The sequence below is a fragment of the Mustelus asterias genome, unplaced genomic scaffold (genome assembly GCF_964213995.1).
Source record: "Mustelus asterias unplaced genomic scaffold, sMusAst1.hap1.1 HAP1_SCAFFOLD_1925, whole genome shotgun sequence".
Taxonomy (NCBI): Eukaryota; Metazoa; Chordata; class Chondrichthyes; order Carcharhiniformes; family Triakidae; genus Mustelus; species Mustelus asterias.
Window position 1 is genome coordinate 27384 of NW_027591870.1, and position 15227 is coordinate 42610.

At 43.2% G+C, this 15227-nt stretch overlaps 1 protein-coding gene across 2 annotated transcripts in view; it reads right to left on the minus strand.

Annotated features, from left to right (window-relative positions):
* The window catches only part of LOC144489017 (cullin-associated NEDD8-dissociated protein 1-like), a 49132-nt gene that overhangs the window by 13491 nt on the left and 20414 nt on the right, over positions 1–15227 (minus strand). For both annotated transcript variants that reach the window (XM_078206965.1, XM_078206966.1), the window contains exons 5-8: positions 13401–13657; positions 9284–9389; positions 6728–6876; positions 487–779 (exon numbers count right to left, since the gene is read on the minus strand). In XM_078206965.1, the coding sequence (XP_078063091.1) occupies positions 487–779; positions 6728–6876; positions 9284–9389; positions 13401–13657 (805 nt within the window). The remainder of the gene's footprint in view (positions 1–486; positions 780–6727; positions 6877–9283; positions 9390–13400; positions 13658–15227) is intronic.

The following is a 15227-nucleotide window of genomic DNA, read 5'->3' on the forward strand; positions in this document are numbered from 1 at the left end:
GTCTTATAACCTCCACCTCCCCAACCCCCAGATTCCCCAGGCACCATACATGCCATCTCATTCTCTCCCCCAACTCCTCCATGGCCCCTCATTGTCTCCATGCCAACCAATGCCCCTCCACCTGCACCCCTGCACCCCCCCCCCCCCCCACCATTTGTGCCATTATTGCCCTGTGAATAATTTAGTATCAACCTATTACTATGCCTATAACATACAACCTGTTACCACATATGCCGCTCCCTGGCAGCCTTACATTGCCAGTTTGGTAACTACCTAGGATTGATCCAATCTCTGCTGTGTTAGTAATCTCAGTCAGGGACAGACCACTGTGCCTGGTCTCAGTGTCCCTGAGATCAGAAGGAAAGAGTGAGGTATGGTGTTCTCTACTCTCATGCAGCTGCTGTATGAATGTTTTACAAGGGCAGTCTATTGCTAAGGGAAGGAGAGGAAACTGGGGAATAATACCCACCTATAGAAAATACTCACTTGGAGTTGGAGCATCATTAGGGGCATGTCTCCCTGTCCCAGGGCATCCGCAGTCTGCAGCCAGCTCTGGACTGGTTTGGTCTGCTTCAGGAGAGAGACATAGGCGTGAAATATGTCAGCCTTCACATTCTCCTCTCGCTCCTTGAATCGCCCAATTAGGGCCGGCGAGACCGTCTTGTAAAACTCCTGCAGCATCTCATGCCTCGTGCTCACGATAGCATCTAAGCACTTGGTGGAAGCTCGACGCACCTTCCAGCTCATGTCGTCATCGTCTGTGTACTCCTCTTCACTATCTGGGGCGAGCACAGGAAACACAATGAGGTCCATGGCCTACAAAGGCATCAAACCCCTTCCTACAGCACTTGGCCAAGTCTGACTTCCTCAAAATATTTCTGGGTTAAGAACAATGCAGTCCAACAGTGTAATATGCCAAGATGGTTATTTTCCTTTAGGGCCAAAGCAGCATGGAGATCTCCTTACTGTCAGAGACCAAAATTTATCTCTCAACTAAAATCATTACAACGGATGATCTGTTTATTAATCTCATTGCTGCTTGCGGGTTTTGCTGTACTCAAATTGCCTACCTTATTTCCTACCTTACAACAAGGGACACATTTCAAAAGTACTCCATTGGCTGTGAAATACTTTGGGGTATCCTGAGGTTATGCAAAGCACTACAAAAGTGTAAATCTTTCTTCCTTCGTTTGTTTGGGGAGGTGAGGGGTAGACAGGGTCATGGCCCCATCACATGGAAAATCTAGTCATCCCAAAAATGAGGTTGGCATTTAGGTTTGTGTCAGCTGGATTTGTGAAGAACATCAACTTTCTAAACAGAGTCCCAAACCAAGTTAGTGAGAATCCACACTGGTGCAGTGTGTGTTCGATGGGTCTGGAGAGCAGAATCACTCTTCATTGGGATCCACCCCACACACCCAAGCCGAGAGAGTTGAAGTTGGCAGGAAACACGGCTCAAGAATCTTTCAAGTGCACACATGGGTATTGGAGTTTAATCAGCTGACGAAACCTGTCAGCATGAACGGTTTTACTTCCCCTTATTCCCCACTTTTGTTTCAATTTCTGTTGTGATCAAGGTGTGGTATGGTCGGTCAGTGCAAAGGGAAGGGAGCATTTTCCCCACTGTAGGCACAATAACTCGCAGGTTAAGTACAACACAGAAATAAGCAAAAGTCAAGCTTTCCCTATGCTGCACCATCAAGCATTCTCAGATCAAAGCCGATGGTAGGTACACGGTGAGCACTCTCTACATTATTTACAGAGGTAGTGGATTCACAGATTGTAATCTTACAAAAATTCCCGATATTCTGCATACGTGCCGGCAGATTAGGCCAGTTAGCCGAACGTCTACCATTAGGAAAATACTGGAATTTATTATCAAGGAATCCGTAGCAGGAGATAGTGGTCTAGTGGTGATGTCACTGGACCGGTATTTCAGCAGCCTTGGGGACATGGGTTCAAATCCCCATAGCGGGTGGAATTTAAATTCAATTAATTAATAATGTTTTAAAAACTTCTGGAACAGAAAAATAGTTTCCGTCTCCTGTCACCATTGCTACCATCAATTGTCGTAAGATCCCACCTTGTTCACCAATATCCTTTAGGGAAGGAAATCTGCCATCCTTACCCAATCTGGCCTACACGAGACTCCAGAACCACAACAATGTGGCTGACTTTTGAATGCCCTTGGAGGCCACTCAGCTGCACTAAATTTCTACAGAAAAGTCAAAAAGGAATAAAAATGGATAGACAACCTGGCATTGGCCTCGGCACCAGAAACAACAATAGCACACACAACTATTGACCCTGCAGAGTACCTCTTATTAACTGGGGGTTGGTGCCAAAATTTGGAGAGCTGTCCCTTAGAATTCAAACAACAGCCAGACATAGTAATACTGAATCATGCCACCACCTCTAGCTATGTCCTGTCCTATCAAAAGACCCAGCAGAGCAACACAGTGGTATACAGTCAGAAGAGTGTGGCTCTGGAAATCCTCAACATTGATTCTGGACCCCATTCAGTCTTCAGTCAGGGGCGGCACGGTAGCACAGTGGTTAGCACTGCTGCTTCACAGCTCCAGGGACCTGGGTTCGACTCCCAGCTCGGGTCACTGTCTGTGTGGAGTTTGCACATTCTCCTCGTGTCTGCGTGGGTTTCCTCCGGGTGCTCCGGTTTCCTCCCACAGTCCAAAGATGTGCGGGTTAGGTTGATTGGCCATGATAAAATTGCCCCTTAGTTTCCTGAGATGCGTAGGTTAGAGGGATTAGTGGATAAAATATATAGCGATATGGGGGTAGGGCCTGGGTGGGATTGTGGTCGGTGCAGACTCGATGGGCCGAATGGCCTCTTTCTGCACTGTAGGGTTCTATGATTCTATGATTAAGGCATCAGATCAAATGTAAGCATGGAAAGGTTCTGATGGTTACCACCCACTGCCCTCTGTGTGCTGATGAATCAACACTTTTCCACATTGAACATCATTTGGAAAAAGCACGGAGGATAGCAAGGGCACAGAATGTACTCTGGGTGGGGGACTTCACTGTCCATCACCAAGAATGGCAGGTATCACAAACATTCACCGAGTTGGCTGCGTTCTGAAAGACATAGCTGCTAGAGGGAACCAATAAAAAGAATGAACCTACTGGACCATCTCCTCACCATTCTACCTCTTGAAGGTGCATGTGTCCATGACATATAGCTAGGAGTAACCACCATACAATCCTTTTGAAGACAAAGACCACTCTTCACACAGAGGCTATTCTCCATTGTGCTGTGGGTCAGAACAGATTTAGCAGCTCAAAAATGGGCATCCTGAGGCGCTGTGGGCCATCAGCAGTGGTCAGCATTGCTGCCTCACAGTGCCAGGGACCCGGGTTCAATTCCAGCCTCTGGTGACTATGTGGAATTTGCACGCTCTCAGGTCTGTGTGGGGTTCCTCTGGGCGCTCCAGTTTCCTCCCGCACACCAAAGATGTGCAGGTTAGGCTTTTTGGCCATGCTAAATTGCCCTTGGTGTCAGGGGAATTAGTAGGGTAAATATGTGGGGTTGCAGGGATAGGGTATGGCTGGGATTGTTGCCAGTGCAGACTCGATGGGCTGAATGGCCTCCTTCTGCACTCTAGGGATTCTATGAGCAGCAACAGAACCATATTCAACCACAATCTGTACCTCTTAGTTCCCTCATTTTACCATTACCAACAGGAGATCAACCCTGGTTCAATGAAGAGTACTGGAGGGCAGTCCAGGAGCAGTACCAGGTACACCTTTAAAGTTCATTTATTAATGTCACAAGTAGGCTTACATTAACACTGCAATGAAATTACTGTGAAAATCCCCTAGTCGCTACACTCCAGCACCTGTTCGGGTACACTGAGGGAGAATTTAGCATGGCCAATGTACCTAACCAACACGTCTTTCAGACTGTGGAAGGAAACCAAAGTACCCAGAGGAAACCCACACAGACACGGGGAGAAGGTGCAGACAGTGACCAGAGGCCAGAATTGAACCCAGGTCCCTGGCGCTGAGAGGCAGCAGTGCTAACCACCTACACCTAAAATAAGGTGTAAATCCAGTGAAGATATAACACAACTTGCATGCTAAACAGTGAAAGAGGAGCATGAGATGTACACAGCTAAGCAATCCCACAACCAATGGATCAGGTAAAAGCTCTGGAGTCCTGCCACATCCAGTCATGAATGGCGGTGGACAATTAAACAACTAGCTGTAGGAGACAACTCCACAAATAGTCCCATCCTCAATAATGAGGGAGGCCAGCACATCAATCTAAAGCCAAATGTGGTTTCAAGGAGTCTGGCAAAATTGAAGTCAACAGCGAACATCCTTAACACCTATTTGAAATGGAGATAGTCACTTTAAAGCAAATTATTTGGAAGTCTAATCCTGGTAGAAATGGAGCTGAGATCTCCCAAAATGTATAATTCAGCATCTTTACAGCAAGCAGTGAGGAGAGACATTTTTATCCACATTAGTTGGAAGGCATTTAAACCCAAGTCCCTGACAAGCTGAGCTACATTTAACCTTGGTTCTCAATACCCCAGGTTACATTTGAAAAGACAATGTGGGCTAGATCTGAACACTAACCTCAGAGTTGAAAGGGCTATTATGGCACCCAGTGATTACTTGATAATCACCTCTAAACCACAAGTCTGTGTCTTTTTTTTAAAAGAAAAATATGATGCTTAAAACAGAGCTGAAAGCTTTGCTCTCAAAAATTTTGGTTACATTTTAGTTTCAGTCTTGGAAAATAAATGGAATCCATACGCTCTTTCCTTTCCACATGCTCAATAAAGTTGTTTCTGGAATTTTATCAACACTATTTCAAAACTAACACTAATTATGTTACTTCTCACACCTCAACAAATATTGGGGATGATAAAATGGAGTTGTCTGGCAGCACTGTATTTGCCCATTTTAATTTTCTATATTTTTTGGAAAAGTTATGTCACGAACCAAAATCAGTTAAATTCAACCAAATTTTACACTGCTTTCAAATTTTTAATCATTAGTTTTCACCCTTGAGGAAATGCAATTCTAATTTTGTAAGTTTTAATGAGATCACCTCTCGTTCTTCTAAACTCTAGTGAATACTGTCTCAGAATCCTCAATCCCTCCTCATAGGATAATACTTCCATCCCAGGAGTTAGTCCGGTGAACCTTTGTTGCACTCCCTCCATGGAAAGTATATCCTTCCCACGGTAAGATGACTAAAACTGTACAAAATGTTCCATTCAGATTTGGTCTCACCAAGGCTCTTGTACAACAAGAACATACTATTTACTTTCCTAATTGCTTGTTACACTTGCATGCTGGCTTACAGTGACTCATGACACTCAGGTCCCTTTGGACATCAACACCTCCTAATCTCACACCATTTAAGAAACAATTTTTTTCTCTATTGTACCCAAGTGGATAACTTCACATTTTTTCACATTATATTCCATCTGTCATTTTCTTGCCCACTTATTTATTCTGTCTAATCACCTTGAAGCCTCTTGCATCGTCCTCACAACTCATATTTGCGTCGTCAACAAACCTGGAAAGATTACATTTGGTCCCACACTCAAGTCATTGAAATAGATGAAGAATAGCTGGAGCCCAAGCACTGATCCTTGCGGTTGCCACTTGTCACAGAGAATGACCCATTTATTCTGTCTGTTAACCAGTTCTCAATCTATGGCAGTATATTACCCCCAAGTCTATACACTCTAATTTTACTTATTAACCTTTGTGTGAATTTTTTCCAAGTCTTCTGAAAATCCAAATAAGCCACATGCACTGGTTTACTCATCTACTCTGCTAGTTACATCATCAAAAAGCTGCAATAGGTTTGTCAAACATGATCCCCCTTTCATTATTCCATATTGACTCTGCCCAATGTTACCGTTACTTTCTAGGTGCCCTTTTAACCTTTTTCCTACCTCAATTAATTAACAAATTGCTCAACTCAGTTCCAATCTAAAGACATCACTGAGAGTCTCTTTATTTCCCCCTTTCCTCTGCGAGGAATGTAGAACAAGGGGGAATTAGAGCTGGACCATTGAGGAACATAAATATAAACAGGAAACAGTTTTTCAAACCAAGGGTGGTGTCCAACTCACTCCCCTGGGCCAATTGAACTTCAAGACTCAGCTGGCCAGAATTTTGCCTGGTCAGCCGATCAGGCTAAAGGCAGGTAAATGGGGTTGAAGTACAGATGTGCCAAGAATGGCGGAATAGATTTGAGGAGCTGAAAGGCTATCTCTGTTCTTATGCTCCCCCAAAAAGTGCTGATTCCTTCCTGGGGTTTAGTATCACAGGCACTATTAATTTTGGATACCTCAAAGTGTAATTTATTAATGTGTGAACTGGGGAATGGGGGCACATCACAGCAAATCTTGATCCCCTCTTCCTCTGGTTTCCACACAGACTACTTCCAACTAGCTGCCAAGGTTGTTAACCCTGGCCAGGTCAACCACAGCAAGATTAACCAACTCAGTTCGGATTAATAATTAATGCAGGGCCTTCCTAGTTAGCCATTTGCTAGATAAACCTGCTCAGCCAGTGGTGAAGCTGATATCATTAATATCTTGCAGGTAGTAAGGACATGCAATAGGGTTTTCCACCTTTCTGTTTCCCCCATTAGAGACAGCAGTCCAGCCAGTGTCATCTACATTACATTTCCCTCTGCAAGTCATCAAGATCACATTTAACATTTCGAAGCACTGACCTTGATCCTCTTCTTCATCACCCTTGTCTGTTTCCATGGCATCCTCATCATCCTCATCCTGGTCGTAGTTGTAATTGGGATCATATGTGATATATTTGAGGCACAGTCCAATCATAGCAGGGATGTGAAGGGACATCTCCTTTGGACACCTTAAGAATAAGCACAAAAACAATAAATTATGTTTGGCCACGGACAAACAGTAAGACTTACGTAGCAGTTGGTGGTTTTGGGTTTAATTGTTTGACCAGGCTCCTCAGTATCAAACTAGTGCTTTCTGTCCACACCAGGGTGGCTTATTGTTCAAAGCCCAGTACACCTCAATCAGAATCTAGCAGGAGTTAAAAGGTCATCAAATAGTCAGGATTGCAGAATACAGGACAGTGGCTTTTAATGGTCCAATACTGAGGCAAGATAAATGGAACAAAATGGCATTGATGGCCAAGCTAAAAATAGAAGACCACAAGCTCCCATTCCTAATACCTCAGTAAGTGAACACTCCTTACGGGGTGATTGATACGGAGCACGAAGGTTCCATAGTTAATTCCTGGTCTTTGATTCAGTTGAGACAGTGGCTGGCTACTAAAATTTGCCCAAGTATATCACCAAGTAGAAGTTAGAATGTGGAACGGTGCCAATCAGCCCAACTAATATTTGTCAGTATTTAACCTTCCACTTGAACAAACAGATCTAATCATATTTACACATCTTGTTCCCGTAACCCTACAACCACCTATCCAAACAAATCTTGAACCCCGACGTAATTATTGCCCCTTTCACTAACCCTTCCACAATCTCACAACCGGCTGGGGGTGATACTGAGTGGTAATGAAAATCAAGAGAATGAAAAACATGGAACTGCTATTTTCCATTTTACGTACAAGTCAAAGTTACTCTACGAAGCAGTTTCACTGTTGTATCTATGATCTACAGTCCTTGACCTCTCAAAGTTTCAGAAACTGTCTGCTTATTTGTACCCTGCTCCATCCTTTAAACAATTCCATTACCTTATTGATAGTCTGCATTGCTTGATCACAGAAAAACTTAATTTTTTCCAAGTCTGTCTTCACATTTGTATTTCCTCAGACCAGACAGCATCTGAGTGAATCTGTTTTCTACCTGTTCTAAAGCCTCATCATCCTCAAAACAAGAAACATCCATTATGACCAATCTCTTTTTCACAGATGTAAATAGGCACAGAGATGACAATTCCTATCTGTACAGAGTTGTTGAATGGACAAGGATGTTGCGTGGAACACACAGCTTACGTACTTGGTTGGAAACAGGATAACTGACTCGCCAAGTTAACAAAGAAAGCACAGGATCCCTGGAAATGGGTTAACATATGCTGGACATCCCCAAGCTTTGAACGTATAATTTGTGTTGATTCACTGTGACTGGCAGCATGCGGCCCACCACTACCTGCAGGAAATTCTTCAACAAGGAATCACTAAAGAAAGCAGCGTGGGCCACACAGGTAACAGATCACAGCACAGCTACCCTGGGGGAACTTATGTACTACGCAAACAAATTCCTTTCCCATTATCTTTTACATAAAAGAGATTTTCTCTTCTATTTCCTTACTATCAATTAACTGTGATTGCTTCTACCTTCCGTGGAGATTACTATGTGCAATGTCATGACCCTGGGAACTTGGCAAAGGAGAGACAGCAAAGAGTGGGAGTACAGCGAAACAAGCTCAAGTGCTTGCTACAAGTGACAGAGAGAGAAAACAAGGAACCAGAATGGCACAAAAGCCCACATGACAATGAATTTTGCCAATAAGCAGCATCCTGTGGAAAAGATCCAAGAAAGTTGGAGTAAAGTGGAAATGGTGCAACACACAAGTGTCAGTTCCAATGTTGCACAAACTTGCTAGATCATGAAGGTTCCAATCTTAATTCAGTAAAAACCTTGTACCAGTCGGCAAACTATCACAAACCAACACCCGCCCTCCCCCCACTCATTTTGCGATACTGTGCCAGTAGAGGCAGGAAGTCTTGTGATGCAGTGGTGTCCCGACCTCTAGGCCTGAAGCTTGTGTGAAAGTCTCACTCAGAACTTGATGGCCTCAGAAGGCTCATAATGTGGTGAAACAGGTTGATTATCATCCTGTAAATCCTTCCAATATGCCTGATGGCAGGTGGCGAGAGAGTTTCCTGGTCAGCCATACTACACAAGGCAACATGGGAGTATTTTCCAGCATAATCATGGACCAATCCAATGGAACTTCTTGACTGCAAATGCTCTGTTAGGTCATGGTGCTTGAAGGAGGAGATGTTTGCAGTCTAGACTCTGGCTAAATCCATTATTCAGTTTGGCAGCATAGCATGCTTGTTGCAAGACACATCTGCCCATTCAATGAGATTTGGAACAAGAGGAGGGAAGCGGCAGAATGAGAAAAGTGAGAAGTCGCTGAAGAGCAAAATATAGGATCTCTTTGAGGTGCATAGTTACAGAGTAAGATTGGTTCAGGAACAGATCACTTGGCTGAGCCAGGAGCTTCAATCAAGGTAGAGTAGAAAAAGGAGAGGGAGGGAATGTCACACAATAACACACCTTCTCACAAAGGACTCAAATGCCTGGAAGCAGTACTCTCGCAGCTCATCATCATCTACATTGCAGTATTTCACAACCAGAGGAATAATCTTCTCCAAATGTTCTCCTGAAATAAAAACACACAAGATACTGTGTTGGTGGGACTGAGGGGGTTCAACAGAATCTATTTATAAATGTGTTGATTCAAGCCCAAATCCAAGAACATAAGAAACTTGGAATGAGAAAAGACCTTTCAGCCCATCATGCTTGCTATTTCCACACATTATCCATGATTATCCCAAACATCAAAACTATCGCCTATGCAAGATCAAAAGAACTTGAATTCCTAACTCCCATGTGAATCAAAAAGATCTATTGGCCCAGATCTAATGTTCCCTTTGAGAGGTATCGAGGGTGGCAAAGTGGCACAGTGGTTAGCACCGCTGCCTCAGGGACCTGGGTTCATTTCAGGCCTTGGGTGACATTCTGTGTGGAGTCTGCCCATTCTTCCCGTGTCTGTGCAATTTTCCTCCCACAGTCCAAAGATGTGTAGGTTAGGTGGATTAGTCATGATAAAAGTGTGGGGTTATGGGGATAGGGCAGGGTGATGGGCTTGGGTAAGATACTCTGTTAGAGAGCAGTGCAGACTCGATGGGCCGAACAGCTTCTTTCTGCACTGTAGGGATTCTATGAAACCACTCGAACTCAAACCTGGCGATTCACATGAATGGGCTCCAGGGGAGCCGTCAGTGAGGAAGCTTGGGTCGATTAATCCAGTACTTAGTGCTTGCTCAGGAGCATAGCTCTTTAAATTGTCAGCAGTGTCAAAACTCTCCTGCACCTCTCTTCCCTAAATTATTTACATTGGATTTTCAGAAACTACATCCAACTGCAATTATAGCTAGGAGTCTTGTCTAATGTATTTTAGCACCATGATATCCCCTAACAAATCTCTTACCCGTTAAATAAATACAAAGCATGACATTGACAAGAATAGAAAATAAGCATTGTATTGACAGAATAGAAAACGTATCAACTTTATTCAATATGTTTAACAAATCCAACCATACAAACATGACAGTTTTGCTGTTCATTCATTAATTGTACATCACAATGTCTCTTTACTTTTGATGTTCCAATTGTGAATACTGGGAGTGCACCTAATTACAAGTTGCAAAAGTTAGCAATATCATTTGAACTCCCGTAATTCTTCCATTTGGATCGGGAGAAAATCACATTTTGCTGATTACCCTGGGCAGCTCAATCACATTTATTCACCTAGGATTTTCTTTCTTCTTTAATAGGATATATGGTGTGGATGTTGCCCATGCCTAACTGCCCATGAACTGAGTGGCTTGCTCAGCCATTTCAGAGGGCAGTTAAGAGTCAATCACATTGCTGTGGGTCTGGAGTCACACGTAGGCCAGACCACGTATCCTTCCCTAACAGGCATTAGTGAACCAGATGGATTTTTACAACAAATCGACAATCATTTAATGGTCACCATTACCAAGACTAATTTTATATTCCAGATTTATTAATTGAATTTAAATTCCATCAACTACTGAGGTGGGATTTGAACCTGTTACCACAGAGAACTAGCCTGGGCCTCTAGATTACTGGTCCAGTGACATTACCACAATGTCTCCTCCAGAGAAATTTCTTGGCAATTGTCTGTCTCGTTTTTATTGATGATTGTATAACTTGAGAGAATTTGAATGGGCCTATGCTGAAATTGGATCAATATTTTAACAGCTATCTGTATTGCATTCACAATCACAGTTCCCCCCAACATCAGCAGGTCTAAGGAGCTGAGGGTGCAGGTGTGGGAAAAGCTGGGGGTGAACACTAGAATTAAAAATGCATTGAAGAAAACATTTCAAACCATTCCAAACACTTGTCTATCACGGAGCTGAAAGCAGACCTCAAAGGGGGCATCTTCATCAGAATTGTGCCATGTCACGTGGCCACCCTACTAACCTCACCGATGGGTCCACAATGCAGCCAGCAGAGCAAGTTATTGCTGCAACCTATGCAAAAAGTAAAAAACTTAGTTTTAAATGCAGTCAGCAGTGAACACCTCTGCTTCACTGTTGACTGCAACATCTGGGCCATCAATTTTGCCAAATCCTTTGATGGGTGATCGCCCAGATTCTTTTTAAAGATGTCAATTAACCTCAAATTAGCTCATTCTCTTTGGATTGTATTCCAGATCCATAATCTAGTTTGCAATCACTGATATTTGGAGACATTGGTTCTAACTGGAAGCATATGGTGAGTTAAGTATTTTGGCTGCGAGCTTGCTTTATGGTTTTCTAACACTGTGAAAGACACTAAACAAATGCAAGTCTCTCTGCCTTTATTTAGTTTAGCCAATGGAGAGCTCTTAGAATTTTTAGGGCTTTTATGTACCTGTCAAAATGAGGCATGCAATTATTGGAGATTCAAAATTCTTCATCATCAAGCACAACCAGGTGAGGTGTGTGAAGGGCAGGGAAAATGTGGAGGTTCAATGTGGGGAAAAGTGCAAAGTCATTCACTGGACCCAAGATAGATAGAATGCTCTCTAAATGGCACAAAGTTGGGAACTATAAATAAAGAGATAGATTATGGGGTTGGAATACAGAAATCAATCAAAAAGAACAGCTAATGGAATATTGACCTTTATCTCAAGGGACTGGATATAAAGTGGCAAAATTATACAAAAGCTCCGTTTTGGAGTACTGTGTTCAGTTCTAGGCATTGTACTTGGGAAGGGTATATTGTCCATGGAAACAGTACAGCAGATTTACCAGAATGATAACAGGGCTAAAAGGATTAAATTAAGAGTACATTATGCATAGACCAGGCTAGAGTATAAAAGATAAGGTTGGTTTAATGCAGGTGTTGATTAGAGATGATAAGCGAGAAACTATGACCTCCAGTGAGGGGAACCAGAGCAAGGAGGAATAACCTTGAAATTAAGAGAGTTGCCATTTAAAGGTGATGTCAGGAAGCACTACTTCACACAAGATGGAATTCTCTCTCCCAAAATGCTGAGGTGGCTGGGGTCAATTGAAAATTTCAAAGCCAAGATTGATAGATTTTTGTTAGGCAACCATATAAAAGATGAGGGAACCAAGGCAAGTGGATGGAGTTCAGATATAGATCAACCCATAGTCTAAGTGAATGGCGGGACAGGCTCAAGGAATTGAATGACGTCCTCTTGTACCCAAGAATGTAGGAACATATTAGAAAAAGAGTCAAGCTCTCTCAAAATTGTTCCAAACACTCCCAGGGCAGTACAACATGGGTTACATACAGTGAAATAGCAGAGTGATACTTTTTCTAACAGTCACAAGTCAGGTACACTACAGGTTAGACGTGGAGTAAAACCTCCTCCTATATTGCATCAAACAGCTTCAACGCAATTACAATATGAAATATCACTGCTGAAAATATCCAGTGGGTCAGGCAGCATCTGTGCAGTGCGACCAGAGTTAATGTTCCATTCAGGTGATGACAGGTCATCAACCCAAAATGTGAACCTTGCTTCTCTCTCCACAGATACTACCAGACCTCCTGTGTTTTTCTAGCATTTTCTATTTTCATTTCAAATTTCCAACATCCACAATATTCTGCTTTAGGTGCAACACTAGTTAGAAACAGTGCATAGCTTGTTCTACAATATTCTAGCAAGCTCTCAGTAAGTGTACAGTGCCTCACAGCGCCAGGGACCCGGGTTTGATTCCTAGCTTGGTTCACTGTCTGTGTGGAGTTAGCACGTTCTCCCTATGTTTGTGTGGGTTTCGTCTGGGTGCTCCAGTTTCTTCCCACAGTCCAAAGATGTGCGGGTTAGTTGCATTGGCCATGCTAAATTGACTCAGTGTAAGGGGGACTAGCAGAGTAAATAGGTGGGGCTACGGGGATAGGGCCTGGGTGGGATTGTGGTCAGTGCAGACTCAATGAGTCGAGTGGCCTCCTTCTGCACTGTGGGGATTATATGAAGTAAAGGTCCATGGTTTGCCAATCCTTGAAATATATCATTCTGTCCATGTGGAGGGTACATAAGCAAGCTTGTCCAATAACAGGGAAAACGTGAAACAATCCTTTCAAGTTACTGAAATAAAAAAGGGAAGATTTAAAGCCAGTTACTCACCAACTCTATGTCCAGCCTGTCGACTGATGGCACCGGTGCACTGGATATAAGTTCTAGTCATGGAGGTAGATTCATTTTTTGACAGTTCGACCAGTAAATGATCCATTAGCTCAGAGAAGAGACAGCTGCTGCAACTCATGACCAGGTGCCCCAGAGCGATGATGGTTCTCTTGCGAACAGCCAGCCTTGGGCTTGACAGCTGAGGCAGCAGACAGCTCAAGATGGAGGAGTGAAATGTGATCAGGGTCCCACCCAACCTGCAATGAGAAACATGAAGACACATTCAGAATGCAGAATCCCCAGTTCTAGGTATACCGGCATCGGACAGCACATTTGTTTGACTAGGCTCTCTCGGCTCTAAGCATGGGAATATTGACCTAAAGCTCTGAGACATTTCCATTTCTCACACCAGCCAGCTATGGACCACCCTCAGTCTAGTGCACACAAACTGGGTGCCAAACTGCCTTAAATTGGCAGAAAGAGATCTTCATCAATATCAGCCCAGCTGGAGATCATAACCAGATCCTGGAGAGAAAAAATTAGTATTGCCTTGAATAGTATAGGATGACTCTATGCCAGTCATTTACAAACCTACTTGTATATCTATCACAGCACAGGAGGCCATTTGGCCCATCATTGCCAGTTTGTTGAAGCAGCTATCCAATTTCCCTGCCCTTTCACCAGAGCCCAACAACCTTTTGAGTATACATTGAATTCCCTTTCGAAAAATACTACTTAGCCTGCTTTCAGGCAATGCATTCTAGATAATGATTTGAGCCAGATTTGCACTTCCCCCTTAATTCTCCCGCAAGAGAAGACTATGGCGGTGAGACTAGCCCAATATCTACACCTCAACTGAAGATGTTCCAATAACATTCAAGGTTCTTCTATGTTAATATAGTTCCTCCAATAATGATGTGGATGCCGAGCTAGCCCATTTCCATAGTACCTCAATTGTAATATGCCATGATTTGAGGAGTAGGTTGTTGCTCTCACCTCTGTTGCACGTTGTAGGCTATGTCCAACTTCAGAAACTCGAGCACATGGCATAACCTGACATTCTAGTGCAGTGCTAGCGGTGTCAGAGGTGTTATCATTTGAATGAGACATTTACCAGTCTGCCTTTTCAGGTGGAAGTGAAAGATCCCATAAATCAGGAGATAGAAAAGGCATATAAAAAAGGCAATATTACAATAATCATGGGGGAAATCAGGTAGGTAGTGAATCCCAAGAAAATGAATTTGTGTGAATGTCTAAGAGATGGTTTTTTTGGAGCAGCTTGTATCAGAGCCTACTAGGGAACAGGCAATTCTGGATTTGGTGATGTGTAACGAGGCAGACTTGCTTAGGGAACTTAAGGTGAAGGAACCCTGAGGGAGTAGTGACCACAACATGATAGAATTTACAGTTTGAGGGGGAGAAGCTGGAATCAGATGTAATGGCATTACAATTAAATAAAGGTAACTACAAAGACATGAGGGAGGAGCTGGCCAGAGTTGATTGGAAAGGGAGCCTAGCAGGGAAGATATTGGAACAGCAATGGCAGGAGTTTGAGAGTTATTCAGGAGGCACAACTGAAATTCATCCCAAGGAGGATGAGGCATCCATGGCTGACGAGGAAAGTCAAGGCCAGCATAAAAGCAAAAGAAAAAGCATACAAAGTGGCAAGGATTAGTGGGAAGGCAGAGGATTGGGAAGCCTTTAAAAGCGAGCAGAGGACAACTAAAAAAGCAATAAGGGGGGAGAAGATGAAATATGAGTGTAAGCTAGCTAGTAATATAAAAGAAGATAGGAACAGTTTTTTTCGATATATAAAAGACAAGAGAG